The sequence below is a fragment of the Chiloscyllium punctatum genome, chromosome 6 (genome assembly GCF_047496795.1).
Source record: "Chiloscyllium punctatum isolate Juve2018m chromosome 6, sChiPun1.3, whole genome shotgun sequence".
NCBI classification, from domain to species: Eukaryota; Metazoa; Chordata; class Chondrichthyes; order Orectolobiformes; family Hemiscylliidae; genus Chiloscyllium; species Chiloscyllium punctatum.
This window is the reverse complement of record NC_092744.1, coordinates 60,341,649-60,355,223: the sequence shown is the minus strand read 5'-3', so window position 1 is coordinate 60,355,223 and position 13,575 is coordinate 60,341,649. Positions and strand designations below refer to the sequence as shown.

Here is a 13,575-nt window from a genome sequence, read left to right as displayed (position 1 = left end):
CCATGAGAATGACTATGTCAGGCTGTTGCTCTCCTAATTTTAGTCTTGCCACAGATGTTAAGGAGAATTTGCAGGCTTGAAGGAACTGAGATTGCCTCGTTGTTTATGGTGACCAGATCGAATACCTTTGATGAAGCTAACCCCTGAAAACACACCTTTAGAAGTCTAATGTGGAAGCAATTTCACAGCAAAAGCCTGGGTAATTGTCACTTTGGCATCTCCGCATAATCGTACAGTTTTATCTTTTTTGTCAGTTTTGTTTTCTAATGCAATCAGTTTTCACTGTTAAAATACTTCTCTTAAGTTTCTTTAATTCCTGCTTAACCTGGGTTTTGAAAACATAAGGACCCTCCTCGCTTTGTAGCACAGTTGACTTGCATCATGTCTGATTTGGATGTATATTTCTGCTCCTTCACAACTGTCTTTGAAAACGTTGCTGGATTATTCACGCTTCTTTGCCATATGAACTTGGAAAGCATGCTTGCAATTGACTTCAGTTTGCCTATTAATTCTGAAGAAGGCTCACTGGTAAGGTCAGTTTTCTCTTCACAGATGCTAGTAAACATGCTGAAATTCTAAATCAATTTTGTTTTTTGTATCTTTCAGATCACTGTCACCCTTCATTCTTTATTTTATTTTATTTTATTACTTTACCGACTGAAGTTGGTTCATTACAAACATATGAACATACAAAATAGGAACAACTCGTGTCTGCGTGAGTTTCCTCCGGGTGCTCTGGTTTCCTCCCACAGTCCAAAGATGTGCAGGTCAGGTGAATTGGCCATGCTGAATTGCCCGTAGTGTTAGATGCATTAGTCAGAGGGCAATGGGACTGGGTGAGTCTTCGGAGGGTCGGTGTGGACTTGTTGGGCTGAAGGGCCTGTTTCTGCACTGTAGGTAATCTGAAAAAAAGAGAAGTGGGCTATTCAGCCCTTTGAATCTGTTCCGCCTTTCAATAAGGTTGTGGCTGACCTTCCTGCATTTCAAATTCCACATTCACATTCACCCCTAAAAACTCTTGATTTCCTCGCCTAACAAGGATCCATCCACTCCGGTCAAAAATATTCAAAGACTCCACTTTCATCAATTTCTGAGGCAGTTCCAGTTCCAGCCTGTTCTCTTTCCATGGATGCTGCTGTGATCTCCAACATTCGTTGTTTTCAGTCCAGTTGTGCGATCTTCTGAAAGGAAAGAAATTCTCCGCATCTGTAGTGAGCCCTATTTTTCAGATAATGTTCAGGACTGACTCACAAGAGGAAACATTCTTTCTACATCTTCCTTGTCAAGACCAATCAGGATCGTATATGCTTCAACCTAGTTACTCCTCACTTTTCTAAACTCAGCTGGATAAAAGTTCATGCTGTCCAACATATTGTGATAAGACAACCCACTCAGCCCAAGTATCAGTCTAGTAAATCTCCTTTGAACTGCCTGCAATACATTTATAAGGAGTCCAAAACTGCATACAGTATTCAAGGTGTGGTCTCACCAAGTCTTTATACAACTGAAGCAATACTTGCTTATATTTATGTTCAATTCCTATTGTAATAAAGATTAGCATCTCATTAGCCTTCGTGATTATGTGCTAAACTGAGAATCCCTACATTGTGGAAGCGGACCATTAAGAGCAGACCTCAGACATCGAAGACAAGAAGAAGTTTGGAACTATTGGTGATGAGGTGCACTGAGCAGAGAAATTCAGGCATCAAGGGGAAAGAAGCTACTGGCAGCATCAGGGAGTTAACATTGATTGGGGTGGGGGAATAAGGTGGGGAAAGAGCTAATTGCAGCTATATTAAACTCACCAGCTGGAGCAGTCTCTGACAGAATGGTCCAGGACACCAGGTAAATAAGAAAGAAAGAAGGATCATCATTGGTTCTGGCTCTTCTTAATGAGCAAATGGTTCATTTATCTACATGGGAATGGCCTTCAGGAGGTTTGATCCTCTGGACACGAACCACCCTGATTGATAGAATATTTGGCCAATGAGCCTGGCCCTATGTTTAGTACTTCTGCAATTGCCTACCTTGACCCTACGGCACTCCACTGCCTCCCATTATGGGTTTGGGACTTGCAACCCCCAAGTTTAATTCACCAATCCTACTTAGGTGCCATGTCCTTAGATTTGGAATCATTGTACTTGGGTGTAAAAGAAATTTTACAAATGCAAATTTACTTTTCCTTCCATGGTTAGGATCTGTAAGTACTTTTATTTGAAAATACTCTTCATAACATTGCAGAGCAGGAGTGTCAAGATGACATATATGAGTGGACACAGTAAACATTGAAACTCCAAAAAAACTGTTTAAATTCAAGTTTTGAGTGTAAAGGTGGTTTTATTACATACACAGGGATTAAAATCCATTGACAAAAGTCGGTGCGATATCTGCTAATCAATGTTCTACCATGTTTTAGATTAGAGGAAAGAGCATAGATTAACACAGAGGTATTTTAATTAGCAAAAAGACTCTTGCCTAGATAAGATCATATTGAAACTTTTTCTTAAATTAGCTACTAAAATGAGCATTATTCATTTCTGTCATTCTGGAAAATTGTTTTTTTTACTGCCTGTGCAGTCAGGTCAAGTTGAATTGAATTGAATTGAATGGTTAAATAATCATTACATGATGTAATCAGAAGCCTATCTGAGCATATGAACTGGATCATGTGACTTTCAGTCATTTTTGTTGAATTACGAAAACACATTTGTGTCCTATTAATGCCTTTCAGCATTACAACATAATTAAAATAAACAGACTTCAGTTTAAGCATGTTGTCTTTTTGAGGGATGAGCGAAAGAGATTTTCTGGTCAGCAAGTTTATATCAGTATTCAAAGAAGCAATTTTTAAAATCTTGATGCCCAATATTCCTATAAAGCACAGTAATGTCAGGCACAACATAGAAGCAGTGCAAACTAAAGCCCCCTTTTCAATGTTCCAAAATAAGTTTAATTGTAACTTCAAAGGAATTGAGAATATTGTGTTATATTTTTGTCATGTCTAGTGACCATCCACATGGTTCTTCTCAAATGCTATTGTCACTTAATAGGCTTGAAAACAGAAAAAAAAGGGGTTGAATTTATACTGTATTTCTGCAATTATTTCCACAATTAGGCTGGTCCAATGCCTGTTACAGCCAGTGAAGTACTTCTGAAGTGTATTCATCGCTGTAATAAAGGAGTTGCAGGAGGCAACATCTACAGCAAGCTTCTACACAGACCAATGTAAAAATGACCAGATCAGCTTTCATGAAGTTAATTGAGGGCCAATATTGACCATCATACCAGAAGTATCTGTGTTCTTCTTCAAAATAGTGCCCTGAATTATTTCATATTCACCCGAGAGAACATTAGGCCTCAATTTAATGCCTCATTCAAACATTGCTACCTCCAACAGTACCATTGTCTCCTAGTACTGAATGGGACATCAGGCTAGATTATTATGCTCAAGTATTTGGAGTTGGAATTGAATCCACATCCTTTTGACCTGGAGGCTAAACTGCTTCCAACTGAACTACAGCTGAGTGAAGGAATTACACCTCATTTTGGACTCAGTTTTTTTCTGAGTCACATGCACCTAGGTGCAGACACCAAAGGAAGCATAATTCCAGCAATTGCCTTGTCAAAAGGCTCAAGAATTTTGATATTGCTAAACTGTATGCAATTTTTGTTTGTAAATGATTTCCTCCTACTCCATAACTATCAGAAAGAGGAATCTTTTGGGCTATTAATTCAGGTTGGATTAAATCACAAGTGAATTTGTGAGGTGTGAGAAATTGGGGACTTTGAACTCCAAAATGGCTTATGCAGCATTATGGAATGAATCATGTTAGACAGCATATTGATGCAACATGTGCAGAAAATGCCCAGCAGAAATATGCAGAGCAGATTATGACATCAACATATTAATTGGATGTCAACTGAAACATTTGGAACTTGATGTTAAAGCCAACACTGCCTTTTATCCATGCCCTGCTGAAGAAAATCCATAATGCATAGAAGCAGAATTAGATAATTTGGCCCATCTAGTTTGCACTGCCATTCAATCGTGGCTGATAAGTTTTTCAACCCCATTCTCCTGCCTTCTCCCTGTAACTCTTATCCATTTACCAGTCAAGGCTATCTCCGTCTTAAATACACTCAATGAGTTGGCACCACAGCCTTCTGCAGCAATGAGTTCCACAGATCAACCACCCTCTAGCTGAAGAAATTCTTCCTTATTTCAGTTCAAATGTTTGTCCCTTCACCTGTGCCATGGGGACCTAATCTCTTTCATTGATGGAAATTTCTTCTCCATGTCTACTCTATACACACCTCTCAGCGTTCTATAAGTTTTAATGAGATCATCCCCTCATCCTTCTAAACTCCATCGAGTACAGACCCAGAGTCCTCAGCCACTCCTCACATGACAAGACCTTTACCCCCAGGATCATTCTTGTGAGCCTCCTGATGAATCCCTCCAAGGCCAGCGCATCCTTCCTTTGATACAGTGCCCAAAACTACTCACAATATTCTAAATGTTGTCTAACCAGAGCCTTATAAGCCTCAACATCTCTGCTTTAAATGAATGGTAACATTGCATCTGCCTTCCCTGACTGCCAACTAAATCTGTATGTTCACCTTAGAGAATCCTGAACTAGGACTTTGTGCTTTAGATCTCCAAAGTCTTTCCCCGTTCAGAAAATAGTCTATGCCTCTATTCTTCCTACTAAAGTGCATAACCTCACACTTTCCCACGCTGTATTCCATCTGCCACTCCTTTGCGCTAGCTCATTCAAGTCTTTCTGCAGGTTCCCCGATTCCTCAACACTATTCTTCCTCCACTTATCTTTGTGTCGTCTGCAAACTGAGCAACAATTCCCTCAGTTCTTTCATTCAGATCATTTTCGAATAATATGAATAGTTATGGTCCCACACAGAGCCCTGCAGAATTCCACTAGTCACTGGCTGCCATCGTGAAAAGACCTCTTTATCTCTCTTCTCTGCCTTCTGCCAGTCACCCACTCCTTTATCCATGCCAGTATCATGCCTTTAACCATGGACTTTTGTCTTATTTAGCAACTGCCTGTGTGGAATCTTGTCAAAGGCCTCTGGAAATCCACATTGATCACATCCACTGGCTTTCCTTTGTCTAACTTGCTTGTTACTTCCTCAAAGAATTCTACATGCCAGGCATGATCTCTCCTTGAAAAAGCCGTACTCACTCAGCCCTATTTTACTGTACACTTCCAATTACTCCGCAATCCCATCCTTAATGATAGACTCTAAAGTATTACCAAGTGACTTATAGTCAGGCTAACAGGCTTATAGTTTCTTGTCTTCAGTCTTCCTCCCTTCTTAGCAGGGGTATTACATTCACCATTTTTCAGTCCTCTGGACTCCAGTGATTCCTGAAAGATCACCATCCAAACGGCTAGCATCTCCTCAGCTGTCTCCTTCAGAACTCTGAGGTGTCTGCGTCCAAGTGATTTATCCACTTTCAGACCTTTCAGCTTCCCAACAACTCCTCCTTACTGATGGTCACTACACTCACCTCTGTTTCCTGACTCTCCAAGTTCTGGTATGTTGCTGGTGTCTTCCACTGTGGAAACTAATGCAAAATACCTACTCAGTTCCTTTGCTATTTCTTTATTTTCCATTCCTACTTCTCCAGCCTTATCTAAAAGTCCAAAGTCTGTTCTTGTGTCTCTTTTACCTCTTAGATATCTAAAAAAAACTATTGCAGTCTTTTTTTATATTATTAGCTGGCTTACTCTCATATTTCATCTTCTCCCTCCTTATGGCATTTTTTATGGCTCTGCCCTCTGTTGGCTTTTAAAAGCTTTGACTTCCCACTAATTTTCACCGCATTGTATGGATCATTAAGATTCCTACCCCCAGTGCTATTAATGATCCATCACATTAAACATTACCTGCTGGCTAATTCTTTTAATAGTTACTACAATTCTACCACTGTTAGGCGTTTTTAGTTGTTGTTTCAAATTGCAAAATTCCTCAGTGAATGGTGTGACAGATACTGAAGGACTTTTTGCCAGTGTCAAGGTATCAGCTAGTTGCCATGACACTGGTAGGTATCCCTGTTTGAATAAAGACGTCAAACAACACAGGATAAACTGCTGGAATGGTTAATGAACTTTGTATCACACAAAGTCTTATGGCATCAGGCACAGGAAACCCCTATGGATTACCACCTACCATCCTTCCTCAGCTGATGGATCAGTACACCTCCATATTGAAGTACAGAAGGTAGCAAAGGCACACAATTTACTTCAGGTGTACATCCATCATGAAAAATGGATCATCAGCAGCAATTCTGCTCAAGGCTGAAGGGCATATCTGTAAGATTGGGCCTGTGCCCCAGATAGTGGAAGAATCAACAAGTAGGAAAAACCTACTTGACTCAGTCTCACCAATCAGCATATCAGATCACATCTGTTTAACATCAGCTCGGTAGCAGTAATCACCACCTGCTCATCGACACAAAGTGTTTTATTCTCCCTCATGTTTTGTGGTTCGGCCATCATGTTAAATGGGACAGGCTCAGAGCAAATCTGACAGCCCAAAACAGGGCATCCGTGAGGCACCACATGCCAGCCTTACTCAGTGAGAGCCAATACTACAATGGATTGGCAAACAGCCACAGATTCAGACACAATCAAGAAGAAATTGCCTGATCCACAAATAAGGAAATACCTGTTCAAACAGTGTAGCTTTGTCCACAATGGAAATTCTTGAGATTCAGGCCTCCAACTGGTGTTATGAAGCAAATGATTCAACAAGGGAAGATTTCCTCTGCTAAAGAAATTCAGGAGGTAAGAATCCTCCAGAGAATGGAAAGGACCAACTACCTAGTTTAGAAGAAACAATGTCCTCAGTGAAGGACAGAGAGGTAACAGAGGTCCTCCGATGTAGCGGGATCAATAGCTGTCAAGCCAAAGACACACTAGTCTCCCAACTCTGAAGATAATATGTTCTGAAGAATTGTACCTGAATTTGTGAAAGCAGAAGATTGGTGGTGGTGGTGTTAGTGGGTGGGGGGTTAGTGGGTGGAGATTAGGCTTATATACATGAAGCAGTCATATACATGAATTTATAAATATTAACCATGTAAGGAGTGGCACGGTAGCTCAGTGGTTAGCATTGCTGCCTAACAGCGCCAGGGACCTGTGTTCAATTCCAGCCTCAGGTAACTGTCTATGTGGAGTTTGCACCTCCTCCCCATGTCTGTGTGGGTTTTCTCCGGGTGCTCCCGTTTCCTCCCACAATCCGAAGATGTGCAGGTTAGGTGGATTGACCATGCTAAATTGCCTTTGGTGTTCAGGGAGGTATAGGTTAGTCAGGAGTAAATGTAGGGGAATGGGCTTGGGTGGAATACTCTTTGAAGAGTTGGTGTGGACTTGTTGGGCTGAAGGGCCTGTTTCCACACTGTAGGAATTCTAAAAAAAAAGTGCTTAGGAAGATAGATGTGGTAATGCTGCTGAAATGGTTATTGTTGGAGCTTGCTTTAAACTCCACCAAATCTGAGGATGTCATAAGAAGTGGGGAGGAGAAAAGGTATCACATCTTAGGATCTTGTAGGATGAAGATCTAAATTCACGTGTCTCCCAATAGGATTTTACAACATTGTCTGATCTAATTTGTTTAGATATAATAAACTACCTCGAGTTTTGTTTGAACTCTTTCTGTTCAGACTCATTTTTGATTTTCCTCTACCGCAGAAAATCAAATGGATCCTTAGACCCATTCAAGGAAAGAGGTTGGTGGCAACAAAACTACCCCAATGTTAAGCTGGTAGTGATTAGTATCACAGCACACACAATATGAATATGCCAGGGAGCCCAGAGGATGCTAGGATGTGTCTATGATCTCAGTAGTCATGAATTAGACTTGCTGCAGGAAGGCTGTGTATGAGATATCTCTAGGCCTTCCTGCTAGCTTTGTAGCATCCTCAAGTAAATAGGTGTAAAGTTGGCTGGTCCAAGCATCTCTGAACCCATCTACCCATATTCAAACAATGACCATATATTGCTGAGCAAGTCAGGCTAAGTTCAAGTTGACCTGCATCTCCAACCCTTCTTTAAAGAAACGTACCAACATTAGTTTGGTAGCAGTACTCCCCACATACATTTGTACACCACCTACGCCCTCCACCTCCTCCAAGACTTCCGTTTCCCTGGCCCCCAACGCCTCATCTTCACCATGGATATCCAATCCCTCTACACCTCCATCCGCCATGACCAGGGCCTCCAAGCCCTCCGTTTTTTCCTCTCCAGACATCCCCAACAGTACCCTTCCATTGACACTCTCATTCGTTTGGCCGAACTGGTCCTCACCCTTAACAATTTCTCCTTTGAATCCTCCCACTTCCTCCAGACCAAAGGCGTAGCCGTAGGCACATGTATGGGCCCCAGCTATGCCTGTCTCTTTGTTGGCTATGTAGAACAGTTGATCTTCCGTAATTACACCGGCACCACTCCCCACCTCTTCCTCCGCTACATTGATGACTGCATTGGCGCCACCTCGTACTCCTGCGAGGAGGTTGAGCAATTCATCAACTTCACCAACACATTCCACCCTGACCTTAAATTTACCTGGACCATCTCTGACACCTCCCTCCCCTTCCTGGACCTCTCCATCTCCATTAATGACGACCGACTTGACACTGACATTTTTTACAAACCCACTGACTCCCACAGCTACCTGGATTACACCTCTTCCCACCCTACCTCTTGCAAAAATGCCATCCCGTATTCCCAATTTCTCCGCCTCCGCCGTATCTGCTCCCAGGAGGACCAGTTCCACCATAGGACACACCAGATGGCCTCCTTCTTTAGAGACCGCAATTTCCCTTCCCACGTGGTTAAAGATGCCCTCCAACGCATCTCGTCTACATCCCACACCTCCGCCCTCAGACCCCACCCCTCCTACCATAACAAGGACAGAACGCCCCTGGTGCTCACCTTCCACCCTACAAACCTTCGCATAAACCAAATCATCCGCCGACATTTCCGCCACCTCCAAACAGACCCCACTACCAGGGATATATTTCCTCCCCACCCCTTTCCGCCTTCTGCAAAGACCGTTCCCTCCGTGACTACCTGGTCAGGTCCACACCCCCCTACAACCCACCCTCCCATTCTGGCACTTTCCCCTGCCACCGCAGGAACTGTAAAACCTGCGCCCACACCTCCTCCCTCACCTCCATCCAAGGCCCTAAAGGAGCCTTCCACATCCATCAAAGTTTTACTTGCACATCCACTAATATCATTTATTGTATCCGTTGCTCCCGATGCGGTCTCCTCTACATAGGGGAGACTGGGCGCCTCCTAGCAGAGTGCTTTAGGGAACATCTCCGGGACACCTGCACCAATCAACCACACCGCCCCGTGACCCAATATTTCAACTCCCCCTCCCACTCTGCCGAGGACATGGAGGTCCTGGGCCTCCTTCACCGCCGCTCCCTCACCACCAGACGCTTGGAGGAAGAACGCCTCATCTTCCGCCTCGGAACACTTCAACCCCAGGGCATCAATGTGGACTTCAACAGTTTCCTCATTTCCCCTTCCCCCACCTCACCCTAGTTCTAAACTTCCAGCTCAGTAACTGTCCCCATATCTTGTCCGGATTGTCCTACCTGCCTATCTTCTTTTCCACCTATCCACTCCACCCTCTCCTCCTTGACCTATCACCTTCATCCCCTCCCCCACTCACCCATTGTACTCTATAGTACTTTCTCCCACCCCCACCCTCCTCTAGCTTATCTCTCCACACTTCAGGGTCACTGCCTTTATTCCTGATGAAGGGCTTTTGCCCGATACGTCGATTTCGAAGCTACCTGGATGCTGCCTGAACTGCTGTGCTCTTCCAGCACCACTAATCCAGAAACTGAGATTTGAGCTAGTATCAGGAAAGTGTGTACATCCATGGAATTAGTTCAGAAGCCTGTTTCAGATCCACAGAAGGCCTCACCAGAAACGTCTGCCCCCAGATGTTAAGACTGTAATCCTTGGTACAGCTCAATCATTTTAATGAAATTGTTCATCTGTATGCGTGTTTTTATGGTATCTTCTGAAGCTTACACAAGTGCACAGCAGATGTGTAAGCAAAAAAGGTTTGAGTTCACAAGGAGGCTAACTGAAACAGCCAGCTATTCAGTTCAACCTTTTTGATGGATGATATTTGCAAATGTCCCATTGGTTTTGCTATTTCAAGCATATCTAATTTTAAAATTAGTTTGCTATTACAGTGGCAAAACAGGTGAACATACAAGTAAACACAAAGTTATAACTGTCACATCATATTGGTTCCATTTTTTTGGATTTCACTATCTGTTAAATTGCTGAACAGAACTACATCATGAGGTGTTGCAGTCAAAAAGAGTTATCCCTATAAGAACATAAGAAATCCAGAAGCAATCACAATTTCTCACTTGTTACTTAAATACATTTACTCAAGGCTGATTCATGGGTCTAAGACCAGAGTCCAGATTATTTGTCTATTCTGGCCAGGATTTGAAATGGTCAGCAATAATGAATGACACAGTTAAAATTTTAAACTAAACTTCTGTATCCTTTTGTTTGAAGGTGCATTTTTCAGAAAAAAACATAAAATAACTAACGTGCAGACCCAAATAACAACGGAAAGCCCTGGAGAAACTCAGCATATTCTACAACCTACTTCTAGATCTGAGGAGAGAGAAATAGAGGTAACATTTTGAGTTCAATATGACTCTTCTTTGAAGACAATAGTATACAGCCAACAACGATCAGAAGTAATGCTGACTATCGATCAAACAAAGCTGTTTATGTAATTCAGTTACAGAGCTATCTCAGGCACATTTCTGTAAGAATGAGGAGACACCATCCATACAGAACAGATTTGGTTTTGCACTTGCTGGAAGTGTCAAATGGACTGCCCCAGAATATGCTTAACTTCATTTTTAAATTTTTCTTGTTTGAGAAAGGGACTATAACTGCTACTAGCTTTCTACTGGACATTTTACTGGCAATTGGATGATAACCAGAGCTTTGCACGCATGCATAAATGGAGCTTAACTGGCTTTTAACAGACAGCAATACAGGAGACTGTATTGTGACTTCACAGAATCATAGAAGTGTCATGAAAGGAAGCCCCTTCCAGACAGTGCATTCTACACCCCCATTACTCACTAAACAACAAAGCTTTTCCTCATTTCACCCTGGTTTCTTTTGCAGACCATTTTACATCTATGTCATCTTACTCTTGTTTGTTTTGTGAGTAGGAACAGTTTCTCTCTATCTACTCAATCTAGCCCACACATGATTTTGAAAGCTTCCATCAGATCTCCTCTTGGTCTTCTTGTCTCCAAGGAGAACAGTCCCAATGTTTTCAATCAATCTCATAACTGAACTTCCTTATCACTGGCACCATTCTTGTAAACTATTTCTGCACTCTCTCTCGTGTGTTTGCACTTCTATTATAAGAGTAGCATTCAGAACTGTACGCAATACTCCAAATGTCTTCTAGAAGTTCAACACAATCTCCTTGCTCTTGTACTCCATGCCCCAATTAATAAAGCTGAGGATATGGTGTGGTCTACTTACTGCTCTCGCTGGTCGTCCTGCCATTTTTGATGGTCTGTGCACATGTATACTCAGATTCGTACACCCCCTTTGAATTGTGCCCCCTATTTTATATAGTCTTTCAATGTTCTTCCTTCTACTTCCTCCTCACATTTCCACCTCGGACTTTGCTTGGCTATGCTACATTTCTATCAGGTACCTATTTACAACCTGTACATTTTTGTCACAGAGCCAAATCACTATTCTCTAAGAAATAAAGAAATAGGAAAATATTAAATGCTTTCCTTATTGTTATTAATCATGCGCTCAAATGTTTAGATATGCAGAAACTAAAGCCAATGAACAGATAAGTTTCCTAAAGCGCAAAACAAAAAATGAACATAAGCCAATAGTCAATGGGTAATATAAGAGATGTATAGGAAACTATTGATCTGGTACAATTAGGATCAGTTGTCATTTCCTCTTTAGTCTTCCACAGAAATATTTTAATGAAGCTGTATGCTTCATTGAATTATTTGTCTAAAATTGATTTTTTTCATGTCTTCATTTCTCCTTAGGGTTTTTGTTTTTTTATTTTGAACTTAAAGAATCAGGAGATTGCTACTCTCTAACACATGTTGTTATACTTTCCTTCATCCATGAATTAACTAAGCTTGAAGACAATGTGGGTGATCTTATCATACTCATTCAGTACTACATAATGACTGGGAAACTGAGGCAATTGCAGGAAATGAACACCTGCTGCCTTCACATCCTAGTCATATTTAAATGGGTATCATGATGAATTAGCAAGATGATCAAAGTCCACATATTTGGGTTGCAAATCCTAGACAGCAGAATTACCTAATATAAATAATTATATCAGCATCAATGCCAAAACAATCAATATGACTCCCTTAGTTTTGTTTGTTAGAAAGTTATTCATGTATGACTAACCATAAAACATCAAATCAGACATTAAGCATCTGCATTCAATATTTTTCTGAAACCAAAATATAACTGAATATTTTTCTCTGCACAATTCTATCAACACTGAAGAAGACAGACTTATGCACAATATGTTTTCCAAATCATTAATTCTTAATTAGGCTTCAGCAACCTCTTTCATTTATTATTATAAACTAAAAAAGTAAGCCCCAATATTACAATGAAGTACTTATGTCAGCAGCTTTCCATCAAACTTCCTCAAATTAGCCATTACAATTGTGTTAGCAAACTCACCACAATAGGTCTGAAAATGAATTGACTCAAGTAAACATTCTTAGACACGCACAACCCACTATGTGCTGTACGGCCAAACCAATGAAAGTACGTAGGACCAACCACAGTTATTTGAGACTGTGTACAAAATTAATTGGCAAGAGTGCCAAGAAAAACATTCTAATCAGTTGATTTCCTCTCATTAAAAGTTAATTAGTTTGACATAAGCTTCCTGCATTGTAAAGTATTGGGCACTTAGTGGTCATTAGGACAGAGACAAATATCATACTGAGTCAGTTCATCAGAAATAATACAAACACAAATTTCTCAATGGCATAAAAAAAACATACGCTTTCATATACTGGTGACATCTGATTGCAGAGAAATCACATGATCCTGTAAAAAGAAGATAATTATTTCAACTTCAGGTTTGAAATTACTATGTTTAATCTCAATGGTATTTCTTGTCAAGTTGTTTTTAAATCAAAGCAATGTATTTATTTTAACTATTCTATATTTACATAGTTCCTAATTAAATTGTTGGAATTGATTTAGGTTTTAAAAATTGTTTCATTTTTTTCCAAAATGAGTATACATGCTTTACTTAAAGGAAACTCTAATCAACCAAACTCTAACATAGGAATGTTAAATTGGAATGCAAAATGTGTAAACTTCAGCTGGTGAAAATTTCCATTTGAAATTTTTCAGTACTTTTTTTAGAATGTCGTCCAAATGGAGTGTTTTCCAGCACATGCCATTTCTTTGTTTATACCTTACCCCATCTGTCTCACTTTATTGAATTTCCTCTTCTAAA

At 40.8% G+C, this 13,575-nt stretch overlaps 1 protein-coding gene across 1 annotated transcript in view; it reads right to left on the bottom strand.

The window, feature by feature from the left end:
• LOC140478424 (uncharacterized) overlaps positions 1 to 13,575 on the bottom strand; it is a 361,667-nt gene that overhangs the window by 35,289 nt on the left and 312,803 nt on the right. The window contains exon 6 of the mRNA XM_072571690.1: positions 13,112 to 13,157. Within this exon, the coding sequence (XP_072427791.1) occupies positions 13,112 to 13,157 (46 nt within the window). The remainder of the gene's footprint in view (positions 1 to 13,111; positions 13,158 to 13,575) is intronic.